This window comes from Podarcis liolepis (genome assembly GCF_965112155.1).
Source record: "Podarcis liolepis genome assembly, chromosome: 5".
Taxonomy (NCBI): domain Eukaryota; kingdom Metazoa; phylum Chordata; class Lepidosauria; order Squamata; family Lacertidae; genus Podarcis; species Podarcis liolepis.
The window spans coordinates 72,875,853-72,894,718 of NC_139556.1; the positions used below are offsets into that span (position 1 = coordinate 72,875,853).

At 43.8% G+C, this 18,866-nt stretch overlaps 1 protein-coding gene and 1 long non-coding RNA gene across 2 annotated transcripts in view; both read left to right on the forward strand.

Moving 5' to 3' along the window:
* The window catches only part of LOC310708398, a 149,266-nt gene that overhangs the window by 43,819 nt on the left and 86,581 nt on the right, over positions 1-18,866 (forward strand). The gene's annotated exons all lie outside the window — the stretch shown is intronic.
* Positions 5,452-18,866, forward strand: part of SGPP2 (sphingosine-1-phosphate phosphatase 2) — a 29,580-nt gene continuing 16,165 nt past the window's right edge. Inside the window, exons 1-2 of the mRNA XM_083506539.1 lie at positions 5,452-5,797; positions 14,054-14,212. Coding sequence (XP_083362665.1) covers positions 5,585-5,797; positions 14,054-14,212 — 372 coding nt within the window. The 5' untranslated portion in view covers positions 5,452-5,584. The remainder of the gene's footprint in view (positions 5,798-14,053; positions 14,213-18,866) is intronic.

Here is an 18,866-nt window from a genome sequence, read left to right on the forward strand (position 1 = left end):
ACAAGACTTCCATACCCCAGTTGCTTTAGGTACTAAGAGAGGTGAACAGCCTCAAGCCACACCTATCCCTGAACCAGTCAAGGGTTGTTGTTTTTTTAATCATCCAGGTGCTTTGTTATCCCAGCACCAACGGAGAAGAATCCATGTGTCAAGTACTTAGAACAGGTTTGTCATTTTTTGTCCTCTGATTTCAGTCTGAGCCTTTGATGACCTCTGCATGAATTCTGCTCCAACTTGAGTGGTGGTGGGGAGGCTTGGCTTTAAATGCAAATTATTTCACATTTCTCCTTCCATCCATAGTAGGGTGTAGGATCTTGATGCACTTACCTTACCTATGAGGTGGCCAAGGGGACTTTGTAAGTGTCCTTTCATTCTTCAAATAATATCACAGGAACATAGCAATGTGGGAAGGAAGGTGCTTTATACAGAATGAAACCACTGGTCTGTCTAGCTCAGTACTTCCTACGCGGACTGGCAATGACTCTCCAGGGTTTCACATGGGGCTCTAACATGGTGCTACCTGGAGGTGCCAGGGATTGAATTTGGGCCCTTTTGCATGCAAGGAAGATGCTCTACCATTGAGCAACTATTATGCAGAAGCAAACACACAGCTGCTTCTGCATAACACATGAAACACTTCTCCATGGATTAAAAAACAGAATCATTTGGGAAGGTAGGATTGGGTTTAAAAAGGTAACGAATCCTACTATTTCATCATTGCTCAGGATAGCGTAGGAAGAATTTGTAAAGTATGTTTTCGCTTTTGTGGTTAAGACAATTGCTACCTTCCACTGCTTCCATCCTACCTTTTAAAATTATTATTTTGCAACCGTATCACTGAGCACATACATTGAGGGGGGAATTGCTTTGGAAAGTCTTCCCCCCCCCCCGAATTGTGTTAAAACTCAACCAGCCATACTTCCTCATAACATTAAAACAATTTGGAGGAGATTAATTATTTTAAATGGCCTGCAAAACTTCAATGGAAATTACCCGTACCGTTTCGTGCAATGCAAATCATACATAATTACATAGCATTATCTGGTTACTTACCACATAAACAGGAAAGTTAATTGCTTCTATCTGAAGCAGATAAATATGCAGCAGGCAGCTGCTGTGCTGCTCACCCTTTTTACTATTTCACAGGATATGTTTACCTCACAATAAAATTCACTTCTTTTGTTCTTATGGTACCTTGAAATAGAAGTGGATGCCAAATGCAAAATAAGCATGCTAATGAGCAGAATTAAAAATATCCCAGTAACTATTAGATCAAAAAAAGCAAAATCTGAATAAAACTATTTAAAGAACAGATTTAATTTGGGGGGCTTACAGGGGTGGGGAACTTTACTTTTTGTTGAGGGCTGCATCCCCTCAGTTAATTTGTAAGGGGCTGCATGCCAGCTGGTGGGCAGAGTTTGAGCTGCTGATTGGCAAAGACATTCCTTTTTTGATGGCCCTCCTTCAAATTTACCGGTACTTCAGATTAGAATTCCCAGTCCTATTCAGGTCTATGCAGATAAACTCTACTGGGTTAGAAAAGGTTACAGTAAAATAAGCATACAGAGGATTTTGATTTTTCTCTCCAATACAACTGACCATATAGCTACACACACACACACACACACACACACACCCCTACCAACTTGTTCTCAGATAGATGGGGCACTATTTCTTTTCCCCAAAGTCTTGCAACCAAGGAAAAAAAGTTCAAAAAGCAAACATTGATTTATTTCTATTCAATAAAATACAGTGGTACCTTGGGTTAAGTACTTAATTCGTTCCGGAGGTCCGTTCTTAACCTGAAACTGTTCTTAACCTGAAGCACCACTTTAGCTAATGGGGCCTCCTGCTGCTGTCGTGCCACCGGAGCACGATTTCTGTTGTCATCCTGAAGCAAAGTTCTTAACCCGAGGTACTATTTCTGGGTTAGCAGAGTCTGTAACCTGAAGCGAATGTAACCTGAAGTGTATGTAACCTGAGCTACCACTGTACTGCCCTTTCCAGTTGTTCTGAATTTACATAGAAAGGAGCAATTGCACAGGAAGGAACTCTGACAGGATGTGAGAGTGGGGCAGCTTCAGGAGACATTGGGGCTAAATAAAATGAGGCCTAAATAACTTGTAGCCCATGAGAAGCAGGGTGCTCACCTGTGATGTAAAAGCATCAGGTAGGAAGTGATGGCGCAGACCCTTCTCTAAGCCCCTGAAGAGCCACTTCCAATTGGAGTCAACAGTACTAAGCTGGATAGATCAATGGTAGCTTCCTGTTCCTATGGTTATTCAGCAAACATGTGACCAAGTAGCAAATTCCATCCTTTCTGTGTCTGCCTCTCTGTCCACTATAGTTACGTAACTGGTTCTTATACAGGGAGAGAGATCTGAAAGTAGCCCTCTGGGATAACAAATGCTGGTGGCTTTGTTTTCCAAAAATTGCAGAAACCAGACTTTTCAGGTTTTTCTGCTGTCGTGATCACCACCGCTCACAACTTGGATCTCTCTAAGGCAGCATTCCCAAACCCGGTGCCATGCTGGCTGCAGCTGATGGGAGTTGTAGTCCAAAACACCTGGAGGGCACAGGTTGGGGAATGTTGCTCTAAGGGGAGCAGAGTGAGTTGTATATGGTTGGAAGGGGTTCTTTTCAGGCAGTTTGCAGAGCTAAACCTGCTTAACTCAACAGTAGAAGGATGTTTACTTCCAGGCCATTCTGTGGGTACTCCTTTTTACAAACAGATTTGTTGGGGAAAGGGCTGGAGTTGTTGTTTTTATATTTAAAAAAAGAGGGGCAATCAGTTTCCTGAGGTTTCTAGGCAAAACGTCTGTGATGTGTCTTTGCAAAGTTTCCACACAAAAATGTATATAAAAGAAGATGAATCAGATACTTAATGTTCCATGATTTTAAATTAATGCTTCTTGGAAGTATCCTGATTGCATTTATGCTGTGATACCATACCAAATAATTTCACATTAAGCTTAAGTTAAACTCCGTTAACTCTGGTTTCCTAGAGCAAGGTCAGCAAAATATTGAATATATTTTAAAGGAATTGCATATAACACAATACTTTTTTGTGTTAATTGGCACTGTCTGTTCTACTGGCATACTGATGTTTTTATTTATTTATTTATTTGGCTTCCTTGATTGTGGCACACTGTCCTCTGGGTTATGCACCTTTACAGTCCAATCCTATACAAGCGTACTCAGAAGCCCACAGAATTTCATGGGATTCCCAGGAAAGCATGAATAGAATCGCAGCCTTAATCAGTGGGAAGGTGCTGTGTGAACAAGCTTTCTTTGGGGCAGTAGTATAGGTGCAAATGGGGCTGGACCTTAGGGTCTCTCCTTACGCTTTGAGCAGAAGACCCTCTCTATTCTGTGTGGCAGAACGCTGGGACCACAGTGAAGTGCACAGCACAAAGCTTTGGAAAGACAACAGCATCAAAATGAGGGCACCAGGCTGTGCTGAGAGCAGTACTCTGTAAACAGGCGCATCTGCATTGCAGTCTTGTTTAGCCCCAGTTAAAGCGGCAGCACAGCCCAAAGTAGGCTGGCAGATAAGTAGCACCTGCAAAAGGAAAGAGCGGCTTTTTCTACAAAATCAACAATAGACTCAGAGCACCACTTGATGAGCTTTTGATGTTATTTAATCAGCCAGGACAAATTAAAGGTGATCCTATTATTTCAAGATGAGCATAGCGATACAAAGCACTGCTTTATGTGGGTCCCAAGTGGCAGATGTAACACAGCTGTGTCAGACTTATTGGACAGCACCTCTCCTGATTCTGGCTGAGAAACTGGAACTCATACATACTAGTGAATGAACTTTAACTAAGGCTGCAGTCCCAAGTCCACTTACCTTGAATTCAAAGGGGAATCTGAGCAGAAACGGTTTGGCTCATGCTGTAAATTTAGCAAATCTCTTACCTGGATTCAGTAGCTTTCTTTGGCCCTAGCACACCCATTGATTTTGTTGGTTACATTTCTATTCCACTTCCTTCTTATGCTCAGTAACTAAGGCTATGGCCCTATACAATTTACACAGCAGCAAGCCTCACTAAACTTAGACTCATAGAATTGTAGAGTTGGAAGGGACCTGCAGGAACATCTAGTCCAACCCCCTGCAATGCAGAAATATGCAGCTGTCCCATACAGGGATCGAACCTGCAACCTTGGCGTTATGAACACTATGCTGTAACCAAACCGTAAAAGGATTTCCTTCTGAGTGCACAAGATTACTTGGGACAGTATGTCCCTGCATCCCTTCTCTTTGTCCTCACACAGAGAGGTTGCACCTAGGGGCTGGTTTGGTTGGCCCTTGCCAAAGGTCCAGGCCCAAGGAGGGCACAAAAACTGAACCTCTCCACTCTGGCTTAGAGTGGCTAGAAGCCAGTCTGCCCATCCACACACTGCCTGGACTGCCCTTCTGCTGCTCTGGGCATCTGGACAAGGTTTTCAGGCTCCTCCAGGTGCCACGGTGGGGGAATCCAGTCACTGGTATGGGGCATAGCAACAGCTCTGCGGGGCCTCCTTCTCAGTTGGCCAGCAGTGCTATTAGAAGTGCAAGTGGACTCAGAGGGGAGAAAGAGGGAGAGAGTAATAAGAGTTGCCAGAGGAGGGAAAGGAAAGGAAAGGCAGAAGGAGGAAGAATGGAAAGCAGTGAGTGGAAGGAAGGAGGAAGGCTGGGAGGCAGGTAGACAGACTGATAGAGGAGGAGGAAAGGCAGAGCAGAGCAGACCCAACCTTGATGGCTGTGGACTTTAGGCTCTCAAATTTCAGCAGTGCCCTGTGTGGTACTAAAATTCAGTGCCCCTGTCTCTCAGGCTCCATTCTACAGCACTGTCACAGCGCCCAGTGCTGCTGAACCAGTTGTACTGCCCTAAAACCGCCTCTTCATGGAGGAAGTCACTAGCAGAGCGCGAAAGGCAGTGAGAAGGAAACTTTTGGGGTTTCTGGTCCTTGGTCTCCGATACATCTCATTGCCAAGGGTGCAAGTGATGCGGCAGGGTGCCGATACAGCTCATTGCCAAGGGCACAAGAGCTGAGGTACACCTCTGTCCCTGAAACAGCCTTGAAGGCACGTTCAGCTAAGAATCAGTGCCTTGTCCAAGTTCCTTCAAGGAGCTTCCTGGCGGAGTGGCGATTTGAACCTGGGTCTCAGCCCAACATCTAACCACCACCAGAGCAGATGCTCTATATAGCCAGAAGAAAGATCATTTGCAGTATTTCCCAAGGAAGATAGGGAAGTAGTCAGGCAGGTGTGGAGTTGGCTGGGTTTGAATGGCATTGGTTTCAGCTCCACATGGAGCAGGTTCGTGCAGCAATCTTGCGCTCCTGTCGGACTAAGAGATCACCCTGTCACCTCTCCCGCCTTCGTCATGCAAGGCGGGGCGGGGCGGGGCAAGGAGGGTCGTGGGCAGCGGCCAGGGGTGGGCGGGGCCTCGCCGCCTGCACCTGTCCGCGGGGCGCCAGGAGCCCCGCCCTTTCTCCTTGGCTCCTCCGCAACGCGGTGGCCGGCCGGCCGGGCTGGGCTGTGTTTGCGCGCCGCGCCTGGGCGGGGGAAGCGAGTCCCCAGCCGCCGGGAAGGAGGATGGCCTGCCTGCTGGACTCGCAGCCCGTGGCCCGCTTCCAGCGCTGCTGCGGGCTCTTTCCGGCCTCCGAGGGAGCGGCGGAGCAGGCCGGCAAGGTGGGGAACGGCAGCCCCCTCCACCTGCCCGCGAGGGACGTCGCCAATGGGCGCAGCAGTCCGGCCAAGCAGCGCGCCCACCCTCCGGCCCCCGGCGCCGCCAGCAACGGCTGGAAGGTAAGAAAGTTACAAAGGGAGAGGAAGGGGTTAATTGATACAGCGGCGGGGAGGGGGAGAGGAAAAGGTCCCGGGGCTCAAGCTGTAGCCTCTGACCCAGAAGCGCGTCCTAGAGACAGATAAGGAGCTTGGCACGTTGGACGGAAGAAATGGCACCTCCTTGAAAGCAGGTGAGTTGCGAGACCGCGTGAAATGCTTGCTATCCCGAGGAAATGGACTCTTCTCAGTCTTGCGCAGGTTTCCCCTGTCCGGGTCTCTCGCCCCACTATCTCGCTCCTTCCCCCCCCCCCCTTTTTCTCGCGGAGGCAGATGGATTTCCTGTTGTCCAAGTGAGGAAGGTTAAAGGGAGGGGAAGGGGAAAGAACTGCAGCCCCCGTTCCTTAGCTCAGCAATAACTGAGTTGCAAGTCTAGGACATCAGGGATAGCCGAAGATATTGTGCAGGACGCTTTTCATTTCAAGCCGAGCACCACAGCCTTTCGACCTCGGTTGTGCTGAGCTCGGGTTGACATGGCAGAGCACAGATAGGGAAGGCAGACTCTGCAATATCACGGAACGAGATTGTTGCAGAAGAATTTGGCAGTGTTATACCTACCTGACTTAATATCTAGCAAATTTCCTAGGCTGCTTTATTTTTCAGGTTAATTTTAAATGAAAGCAAATTGGGTGATTATAGGATAACCGCCCACCCCCCACCCTAAAGAAAAGGACTAGCGGATGATGAGATACTTGCTTCAGGATTTGTGAATGAGTTGACACTTTCCCAAGAGTTGCTGGTTTGCATTCATTTGAAATAAAGTACAAAATCAGGGCCTAGTGTGACAAAATTGAATTTGACCTTACATAGGTAGGGTGATGGCATTTTCATTTCAGTGAGAAACTAGGTGAAGAATTGGACTCCGCCCTTCAATAAAACTGAAAACGTGAACATTGTATTCCTTCCTGCTCCCAGAACTGATTAACTTCTATGATGTCAGAAGAAAATTATAATAAACCTCAGATATTGTGACATCATAAACCTATTGGCTTGGATCAAAAGATGTAAACTTTAAAGGAGTTCCTCCAATATAGCCCTTACCCCAGATTGTTTAAAGGCTCTGTTGATCCCAAAGCAATATTTTTGGGCGGGATCACAGGTGGTTATAGGGAAGTGTAAGGACTGAGAAACTTTCCTATTGTACAGTTCCTTAAGTAACCTTCGTATCCTAGCCATTGATTTCCTTTGTACCACCAGACTGGAATGATTCTGTACTAACGCAAGCAGGAACTTGATAAGGTAATGTTGGCTTACTCTTTGAAACTGTAACGCTTCCCTTGAGCATGGCAAGGCTGCTTAAGTGTTAAGAGATCTTCCCCCCCTCACAGTACTATGTCATAGAATTCCATGGAGACCATTGTGCACAAATAGAAACAATATGACTCTGTGATAATAGCTATTGTGATATGCCCAAACTGAACTCTGTTGAAAAGAGACACAAATTAATTAATTCTGATTGTGTGGGCACTGACGCACCAAGAATCAAGTGTGCTACCTGTGTAGCACTGCTAAAGAGGGTGTATGTGTGACTTTTATGAAATACTTCACTATTCAGGTGGACTTTGTAGATGAGCTAGTAATATCTGACCACTTCAATTTGTTTATCCTCTTGTCTCTAAAGGCTGGAGGTTTCTGAGCAGGGATCTATCACGTAAATGTACCAAAAGTCTCTTCCCTTTGTATTCTGTCCTCCCATGCTCCATTTATTATCTTATTTGTTTCCAGCTTATTGCTTCTGCACTTTACAGTGCAGTCCTACATACATGTTTCCTTGGAATCAAGTCCCATTACGATCCACAGGACTTATTCCCAGAAAAGTGGTTCTAGGGCTGCAGCTTTAATTTTTCTTTCTTATGCTATTGTTGTTCCTTCATAGGAACACAGGAACTTGTCTCATGCCAAGTGCAGCTCTTCAGTGTCCCAGACGGGCAACGTTCTGAGCCCTATCTAGAGATGTCTGGGCTAATAATAATAATAATTTATTATTTATACCCTGCCCATCTGGCTTGAACCTGAGACCTTTGGCTTACAGAGCAGATGTCGCGGCCCTCCCTGCCTTCCTCCTCTTCCTTTTCCAAAATTTGGTTTGTTTCTTGTGTCATCTCAGCCAACTACTTTCCTCCTGAATCGAGTTCATTTTCCTCCCCCCCTCCCCTTCTTTTGTTCCATAGCTTTCTCATTTTTTCCTTTCAGATCCTCTCCAATCCAATCCAAGCAAGCCAGTCTTTACTCTGATGTGAAAAACCCTTGCGTCAATCCAACAACACTGGGAGGGTGAAAGGTTCTTCATTCACACTCTAGTGGGATAAATGAGCTTTTTCATATTCAGAATAATGGAAACATTTAAAAAAACTTCTTTCCACCTTAAAGATCTCTATTGCCTTGCTCTTTCCTACCATTCCACTTACTCTGTCCTTCACATGTGTTTTTTAAATATATAACACACATACTCTATGCTGGTGTGCAGATTTTGTTTCTCCCCCACCCCTTCTCCAAGATGCTTTTCCTCCCTCCTTCCCCCAATCAACACATTAGCTTAGAACTATGCAGAGCAGCTCCAAAGAGCAAATTTCTAACGCAGGTGTGGAGGTTTGGCCCTCCAGGTGTTGTTGAGCTGCATCTCCCATCAGCCCCTGCAAGCATGGCCCGTGGCCAGGGATGATGGTAACTGTACATCTGGAGGGCCAATGGTTCCCCATGAAAAAGATGGGGAGTCACTTAACTTCTCTCTTAGAAAAGCCAGGCACTCACATCTGAATGCTGCGGTTCATGGAGAAAGTTTGGGCCCTGTCAAAAGGAGGTGGGGAATAATTCTACCCTTCCTTCCTCTGGTGTGGCTAGCAGCTGATTGGAAGAATCCAATTCTGTTTCTTCTCCATGCCTGGTTCATTTCTGGTGCTGGGCTTTGGGTTTGGACAATTGACTTCAGGAATGATGATTCAACTCTCTCCCTTTTGAGGTTATAATTAGATGGATACAATTATGGATAGACGCATGAAAGTGATGGTGTCTGCCACTGTTGCATCTAGTTTGGCCCCCATAAAGGTAGTTCTCCACTTAAAATCTAGCAAGATCTCGTATAGGGTCTGCTTATGTTATGTGAAACTGACGTTGCCTTGTAGGTGTCTTAAGACCCTAGCTGCCACTTTTACATGATTTCAAAATCATTAAATCTGCAAGGTATGCTAAAATCCTACTTGCCTTCAGCTCTGCACCATTTGGTAACTGTACAGCAGAGCTAATGTATTTTAAATCCTGGAGGCCATAATACCTAAAAGACTTTCTTAATTTTGGATTGCATTGCCTTCAGCATTTTACAGAACAATATTAATTTGGCACACAAATTATAGTTACTTTAAAAAATAAGCCTGACTAAGTAGAGTCAGGATTGGCTATTGTGCATTGTGTGGGTCTGATTATGAGTAACACTCAAATTCTAATCCCAAATCTGAAAACACCTATTTACTTGCCTTCGGCAACTCATTTTTCTACATAAAGTAGGGGTGATGGCTACATTAGAGTAGTGGAGCTTAATTTATTAATGTTGTACAACCCTTTGAAGATACAAAGCTCTAAATGAATGCTGAGGATTAGTATTGTCGAATCATGTTCCTCAGTTGGGTATTAAACTATAGAAACTCAATACAATATTGCAATTCTTGTGCTGGTGAAAGGTGAGGAGGAGGAGCAGGTTTGAAGTTTTATGGCATTATGTTTATTGCTGAAAGCAGAACAGGTAGGGGTATTTGTGTAGAAATGCATGTGTTCATGAAGAAAAAATCTGGTTTACAACCACACGTTATAATCTTCTGCTTTAGATGAAGGCTGAGCCAGATCTGATAAACTGATGCAGCAGAATTTTGTGGCACACAGATTTTCCTAAATGGAAGGGAATCACATTTTTGAATGCTCCGTGGTGACAGATAGTCCCTGTGCACTGAAAACTAGCATGTCTTTTGAAAATTATTCTTGAAATTACTGTCCCTCCCACGTCTGGAGCTGAGCTCAACTGAATACTGTTTGTAACTAGATCATGTGTTTAATACTTCATAAGGGAAATTTAATAATTTAAGACACTTGCATCCTTCAGTAAAGTATAACCATTTTTAGATTGCTATGGGAGTCTCACAAAGAATTTAGATTTAAACATCCATGTAACATCTCTGGAAAAATACAGGGATGGTGAGTTTAGACATGTCTGCTGCCTAGAACCTGAACAGAGCCTTGAATGCACACATTTTTCATTCTTGTGGGAGACTTGAGCCATTGGGAGTGCCTACAGCCCTGTTTTCACATCACTTTTCAAGGGAACAGGTTGTGAAATATACAGGGAATGGTCCCATCTACACTGCCACAGCCTCTTAGGAAGAAGGACAATCAATTCACAATTGTTGTAATATCCAGTGACAGCTGGAGGTAAGCTTGCAAGTTGCAGGCATCTAGGTGCAGCCCTGGGTACAGTGTGTGGCTCTTTGCACATCAGAGATTTAAGTTTCTCTCAAAGTCCTGTTGTAGCTGGTCCAGGATAATGTTACAGGATAACTCATGTGCATCACAATAGGAGAGCATTCCCTACATGCTTCTTGGAGTCAGAAAACAGAAAGGCTTAATCGCTGCCAATGATGGCAAGGTGCTTATATCTGGAGGCTATTCACAGAAGTCATTAAAAACTTGTTGCCAACACAGCTGCCCTGCTCTTTAGCTGTTTTCCCTTCACCTTTATCTTAACCACACACAACTCCTCTTGTCCCTAGGTTCTGTGGGATTTCCCCACAGCCTATTGTTTTTCATCTCTCTCCTTTTTTGCACCACTTCTCATCCTCCCATATTTTCCATCTGTCCTTTCATCATGTCATACTTCTGTATCCAGGTCCTCTCTGACCATTGTTGAGCTTCCTGCCCAAAGTTCTTTGTAAACTGCTTAGAGGTGTTTTATGCTAGTAAGTGGTGTGCATTTTTAAAAAATGCACACATTTTGTTTTTATTTATTGCATGTTCATCCTGCCCTTTCTGCAAGCAACCTGGGATGGTCTACTGTACATAATTTCCCACATTTTGCCCTCAAAATGTTCTTACCCTGGTAGGTAGAGAAATGAGGGAGAAATTCACTTTGCTTTTAAAGGCAAACCAACCCAATTTTCACCAACAATACATGAACCAACTGTTTGCAAGCAATGCATGAACCAAAGCGCAGTCGTCTTTCAAAATTTGCACTACTCTGAATTTTGCAGTGCAGTGTTCCCACCAAGCAGTGAGTTCAAAAATACATATTCCACGCTAAAGTGTGCATGAAATGAAAACAACATTAAAAAATGCATTGTATTGGGGAAAATTGCCTTGCAAAAATGTGCATATTAGGCTAAACTGCATTAAAAAAAATGTTTATTTTGAGAAATTCACACTTAAATGCTGACAAATTTTCAAGAGGACTTTAAAAAAATCACAAACTGATGTGAAAATGTAAAGAACTGAACTTAAGAATGGAAAACAGAGAAACTAAGAGAGATCAAAATTGTCTGTTTCACCTATTCCTCGTGGTAGACTTTGCTGAGAGAAGAATGCATTAAAGTCACACACTGAGCTTTGTGGCTCAATGAGATTTGAACAGCCACCATACCAGACTGGCTGGCAGTTTACTGCTCCCAGGGCCCCGTTTCCATTTAGCTTTACACTTCCTGTCGGCATCCTTCCTCCATGGAAAGCTGCCTTTATACTGAATCAGAGCATTGGTCCATCTAGCTCAGTATTGTCAACACTGACTGCTAGTGGTTCTCCAGGGTTTCAGGCAGGGATCTATCCCAGTGCTACCTCTAGTGCTTGGTGTTTTTGGAGTATACAGTCATGCTGGCTGGGAATGATGGGAGTTGTGCTTCAAAATCTCTGGAAGACACATGGTTAGTGGATGCTGCTTCAGACCATCATACAAAAAGGAGAGACCTTACGAAACAAGCTGCTGTCGCTACTCACTTTGTTGTTGTTCAGGCTGCTTATCCAGTCTGACCTCAGAGTTCAGTTCAGATGAATTTACCACTGTTGAAGTCGTGCCCCAAAAGTGTCTTCAGTCTATTTGCTTATTCCATTTCATTGTGTAAAATAACTTATTGTGTAAATATTATGTGTGGAAATGAACACTGTGATGAAGCGGTGCTGTTGCCCGGAATGAAAAGGAAGTATTAAAAATGGAGTTGCCTTGAAGGAAATTACTCTGAAAATCAAGCAGGAAGAAAATATCATTAACGCCAGTTAAGTTATGTGGTTCAAACTTCCCCGCACAATGCATTTCATAACTATGCATTTGTTTGGTTTCTGGATGGACAGCCCCCCCCTCTCTCTCTCCCTCTCCCTCTCCCCCCTGTTTTCATTAGATTTGCATAGCTTGTTCACTTAAATAAAACTGAGCTTTCCCAAATATAGTTAGAAGGGGACAAATAAGGCCAACCCATCCATGAGGCAAGGAGAGGTGACTGCCTCAGGTGGAAGGATTCACAGGAGCAGCAAATCTGGCCTTCAAGGAATGCATCTCCTGCTGCCACTCCTGTGGTGGCAGCTATGGCTGTGGCATGCTCCTTGGAGACTAGATCTGTCTCCTCCCTTTCAACACCTTCCCCACAATGATGCCTCTACCTGGTGGCTTCTTGGTGAATAGGAGGCTATACTGGTCTCATCCCACCCTTTGGGAGGAAATGGTGGGGGCTCCTGGGCTCTGCACCCCCTGGGTGTGATTCAGAGTGGGCCCCTTCCCACGATGGCCTTTGGTTCCACTTCAACCATTGGGTAAGGTTGATTTGAGTGCCCCCTGTTCTCAGTGTAGATCTTTATTCCCCCCCTTCCATGTTCTTGACATAAATCTTCACTCACATCTTCTTCCCTGATGGGGAAGTCACCATTTTGTGGTTCCTATCTGATGTCTTTCTTATCTTGGCCTATATAATGTTTATGTTTCTTTGTTTGTTATTGTTTTATATCATCCTCAGCAGGATAAGTGTTTCATTAATCGTTGATGGCTATATTGATTTTTAAATCTTGTATCCTGGAGTTTTTTGTCCAGTGACAACTAGATCTAGTGACGATGAAAAATGAAAAGCATCGCATCTAGCTTGGCCTTGAGAACCCAAGAACTGGCTTCCAGTCTTGGGCCAGAATTCCACCCAGTCCGGTTTCCTGTCTTCAAAAGTGCCTGGCCACATGCCCTGCAAAACTTGCAAATAATGCTAGTTTTTGTACTGGCAACTTTGCCCCTCTTTATAGTGCCTTGGGGAGGCAAGGATGTCAGTGAGCAAAATGCTCAGTCTGCTGTCTCAGTCACTGAGAGTAAGATGTCTGCATCTGCCTTTGCAACTATCCATGCCACCTTAGAAAGGTGTCCCTCGTCCTTTGAGAGCAGTTGGCTGTTCGGGAAGGCATATGCCTAAGTGGAGATTTTCCTTTTGTTTTCCAACGAACAGCTCCCCCCCCCCCAAATACGAGAAGCAAAGGAAAACTTAAAGGAAATGCTGTATCCTGTCCTCTGCCCCCACTGCCTGCACACATCAACACTCACATAAGAACTTTGTTGATTTGTGGGCGTTAATTGTATTCTCAGACTAGAAAAATGCTTTTCTGTTGAGAAAATAAATACTGGTTGCTTGTATCTTGTCCAAGGAAGAAGATTTTCACTGTGTGCCATTCACTGTGATATAGTAACATTTAGATAATATTGCAAACTAAATGAAATGAAGTCTGAGGTTTTAAATAATCAGCCCTATAAGTTTTTGTTCTGATCACAGGGACAGATTAAATTATGGTGTCTTGGTTCCCCTCCTTGTTATGTATTCAGAGCAATACTTTATCAGCATGGTATCTTGTACAACATGGATTTGATTCATTATTTGCTTATTATTTAGTTGGTTTTAGCTTAGGAGCAAATAGAAAGCAGGCTGTTACTTCTTGAGCTACGTTAGGCTTTTAAATTTTTTGGTACATTACCAGCTTTGTTTGTTTTGCATGATGTAATAGATTAATGTGGGTTAAAAGACATTTTTAACAAATTAATTTTTTAAAAAAGGCCAGTTAGGCAGGAAATGCATTAAACCCATGTGTTAAAACATGAGGACCCAAATGTCACATGCAAAGAGATCATTTGAATAACAAATTAGTTTCTGGAGGGCTGTTAGAGTGGCGAAGTAACATTGGTTTCTCTTCAGCAAAACATATTAACCTGTACAAAACAATTTCTCTTAGGACTGTTCACAAGAATACGTTGTAAAGAATTATTTCTACTACTACCTGTTCAGGATTTCCGCTGCAATGGGTCAAGAGGTTTTCTACATCACATTCCTCCCATTCAGTTACTGGAGCATTAACCCCTATGTTGCCAGAAGGCTGATACTTATGTGGTCTGTAAGTATTGCTCGGATTATTACTATATATGTTCAAGTTGTTGTAACATTATCAGCTGTTTTTTCTCTAGCTTTCTGGTTGCCAATCAAGCTGTATAACTTTTGACATTTCTAGCAACGAAAGATCTAGGGACACCTTAAAGACTAACAGCTTTCTTGGACTAGACTCTACTTCATCTTGCATCTAAAGGGAATGGATTCTAGTCAATGAAAATACCTCATACCATAATAAAATTGGTTGGTCTTTAAGATACCACAATACATGCTTTTGTTTTGACTGCAACATAATAGCATGTCCACCACTCTGGAAACAGAAAGGATGATAGTGTGCCTTCTAAAAAGGTAACATTAAAAAACGGTACTTATTTTATAGGTTGAGCTCGATTTATATGCAATTATAATTTTTGTATTAAATTCATTTTTTCGAAACGTTTCACCTGAAGTTCAAAGTTCTTGTCCCCAGTTTGGAATGTACAAGTGTCACACTTTACACAACTGGTATTACATCCAGTTGGTCGTTGATTCCTAGCATGTGTTCATACTGTTTTGGGATACACCAGGATAAAAATTTAGCAAACATAACTGCTTGCTCTTGCAGTATTTGAAAATCTGTGGGGGGGGGGGTTGGGGGGCGTGTTTGTACAGTTGTGGTGGACATCCTTAAGTTCAACGTTGTTTGGTATCAAGTAGTGCAAAATTAGTCAGTGGCACTTATTTCACTGATTTTTGAATCGGCCCTATACAAGACGTCATTCCATAGTTTTAATATATTGCTTGAAGCCATAAAAAAGAAACATGGCACCAACCAATCCAAAACTTTCAACTCCAACCCAAACATTCCATTGTGAAGTAGATGCAAGAATCTGTACAGCCATTCTTGCACCAGCACTGAATAGCCTTTTGAGAAAAGGTAGAGCTTACCTTCATTGATATTCACCCCTGACAGTGTGTGCCCAATGTCTCTGCAGGAGATGGTTGGTTGGTGAGTGCTGTTGAAGGCGACAGCCCTAGCCACCAACTGAACTTTGCACACACACCTGATAGACACCTGGGCACATAAATTGTGTGCATTGGCAGCCTCTTTTGCACTGTGTCGAAGCCAGCAGGGAATACTTGGCAAGGATCCCTGTTTCTGTGCCCAGACCTCCCTCAGTGAATTGGGGCAATAAAACACTCAGTTACAGAACTCCCGAGCCATGTTATTGCTTCAGTTTTCACATGGGTTAATGCTTGTTGCAAATTTGCACATCTCTTAAATGCTCTCCACGCTCCATGTTCTAAAGACAAACAAACAAACCCACCTTGCCATGTGAAAATGGAGATCATATGATCCTCCCATGCAGCTGTACCCACCTCAGTGACAGACAGTGTAAATTGGCCTTCATATGCTGTAGCTGAACTGAACCTGGCAAACCTTGCTTTTTAAGTTGAAGTACTCACGCCAGTTGTTTGCACTGGTTCTCCCTCATCGATGATTTTAGACTTGCTAGCTTTTCAGGAGTTTTAGGCCCAGGCTTTCTGGAGTTATTCATCCACACACACCTGCCTGGGCTCTGAGATCTTTGGGTGAGGCCCTTCTCTCGGTCCCACCACCTTCATAGGCGCGCTTGGTGGGGATGCGGGAAAGGGCCTTCTCAGTGGCTGCTCCCAGGCTTTGGAACTCTCTCCCTAAAGAAACTAGACTGGCTCCCTCCTTGTTGTCCTTCCGCTGGTAAACAAAGACTATTTTATTTCAAAAGGCCTTTGGGGACTGTTTTTTTTTAAAAAAAGAAAAAAGAAAAGAAAGAAATAGCTTTGCTGTGCTGTACTGTACTGTTTTTGGTATGTATATTTTAAAAGGTTTAAATTTTGTTAGATTTTAATTACTTTTCAGCTATTATCTTTTAGCCTTTTGTATTTTATCTGTGTTGTTTCAATTTGTGTAAGCCGCCTTGAGTCTTGCTCTGGGGAGGAAAGATGGGATATAAATAAATGTTATTGTCATTGTTGTTATCAGAACTGGACACAGAATACAGTGGTGCCTCGTAAGACGAAATTAATTCGTTCTGCGAGTTTTTTCGTCTTGCAAATTTTTCGTCTTGCGAAGCACGGTTTCCCTGGGTATTAACGGTTTTAAGAAAAAGGAAACAAACTTGCAAGACATTTTCGCCTTGCAAAGCAAGCCCATAGGGAAATTTGTCTTGTGAAGCAACTCAAAAAACGAAAAACTATTTCGTCTTGCGAGTTTTTCGTCTTGCGAGGCATTCGTCTTGTGAGGTACCACTGTAGTTTGGGCTAACCGACTGAAAGCAGACAGTGAGCTTTGTCCCCCGCTCTATATTCATTCTCCAAAATCCATATTCATCCCCGTATTTTGAAGCTGCTTAATAATATAATTCTTGACATAAACTTAAAACTTTTTGCAGCTGTGTGTAGTAGTGACCTCTGCTGGAGCCTGCTGGGTGTTACTAAGAAAGACCAAACTGATGCATGGAGTGTGTTTCACCCTCTGTTCTCCCTCTCCCTTGTAGTTCAGATGTTTTTTGAAAAATCTCAAACAGAAAAGATGAGGGGGAGAGACCAATACGTTCCATTTTTTTGAGTAAGATGCATTACTTTAGGCAATATCTCTGGGTCCAAAGGAGAGTGTCTCCCTGCTAGAAATAGACATCGTTTTTATTCCCTGCATGCTGGAGATAATATATAGGTACATTCAATAGTTTCTCCCAAGGCTTGGTGCATTCAAATGGCCATTCTTTGGTTAACACACAGGCAAGCCAGTTGCTTAATTTGCTAAGTTAAAAAGTATGTGGAGTTGTGACTCAGTGGTGGAGAATCTGCTTTGCATTCTGAACGTTCCAGGTTCAATTCCCTGCATCTCCACATAGCACTGGGAGAGAACCCAGCGTGAAACCCTGGAGATCTGCTGCCAAGCTGTGTGGACAATACTGAGCTAGGAGCATTGATGGTCTGACTTGGTTTATGGCAGCTTTCTAGGTTTCTAATTTTGGGGGGGAGGGAGGGGGCATTTTTAGGCTTGTCAGTATATCACAGCGTTTAAGTATTGGGAATGATGCAGTAGACACTTCTGTCTGAAAACTATATTTCTGCTAGAATTAACACACACAAAAAGTGAATTTATAGGTAACTTGTGTTTAACAACGTTCTACGCTGCCTGGTACTGGGAGATGTTGCTGCTGCACTCCTGCAATTTCCTCAGATAATGCCATTCGACATTCCAGAGCAAAAACTATGACGTCTCCCACTTGGGGAGACAAACCTAAAAAGTATTGTGGTATGTACCTGCTTTCTCACACCAGCCCTGACATCCTCTGCTTCAGGAATGTCTTGAAAACCTCAATTTCATAAGGAAAAGAGCCTGATAGATCTGGCCAACAGCCCAACTAGTCAGGATCCTGAACTCGCGCTAGCCAACCAGATGCCTGTGGGAAGCATGCAAGCAGGACGTGAGCACAAGATCCCACTGCTCTCCTGCGGTTTCTAGCAAAAAGGAATTCAGAAGCATTACTGTCTCCCATTGCTAAGAGTCATTGATAGCCTTGTCAGGAGTTCAGCCTACACTCGAGTAGGACCCTGGCAGAGACACATGCCCGACTGGCATGTTCTCTCCCTCCTGGTCGATCGTTCGGGAGCCTCAAAAGCTTTCTTCAGCCCGAACATCACAGTAACCGATGCCAACAGACACTGGCACACTTGGGGATCCACAAAGTCTTCGCAGCTTGCATAACAGACCTCAGCAACTCAGCATTTTGGCTAATCTACTGTATTTACATATAAACACACACAGAGCACTGCAACATGGCTCCCTCTCTCTCTAGCATCAGACAGCAAAGAGAAAAAGAACAAGGACAATAGTCCCACTTCAGGGAACACAGTAACACAAACATCCTGTCCCCATCACTTCCCACTCTGTGGAGTCAAAACATATACTGTCATGTGATAGACAACAATCCCATGACTGCAATCATGGAGCAGGAATTCTAATAAGCCGCCTCCTCCATGAATTTGTTTACTCCCCCTTTAAAGCTCTCCAAGCTGGTGGCCATTGCAGCTTCCTTCCTGTGGGAGTGAGTTCCATTGTTTGTCTTAAATCTCCCAACATTCAGCTTCACTGAATACTCACAAGTTCCAGTGTTATGGGAGAGGGGGACATTTCTCTGTGAATTTCCTCTATGCCAGGCATAATTTTATTAACTCCTATTGTGTCACCACTCACCTTGTCTCTAAACTGAGAATTCCCAATTGCTGCAAGCTTTCCTCATAGGGAAGTTGCTTCATCAGCTTTCATCAGCTTCTTCCAGTGTTAACTTGGACGTTATATATTGCCTCATTCTTCACATGACAGGAATGGTTTCAGCAGGTTTTGTTCATGAGAAACTGAAGTTCTGAGCAAGTAACCTAAATGGAATGAATTGCCATGCAGTTTTCCAGTTACATTGTTGATCTTATTTGACTGCATTGACCTGGCTAGAAGATGCAAAAAGCAGTCTTTAAAGATAAAGGTAAAGGTACCCCTGACCATTAGGTCCAGTTGCGGACGACTCTGGGGTTGCGGAGCTCATCTCACTCTATAGGCCAAGGGGGCCGGTGTTTGTCCGCAGACACCTTCCAGGTCATGTGGCCAACATGACTAAGCTGCTTCTGGCAAACCAGAG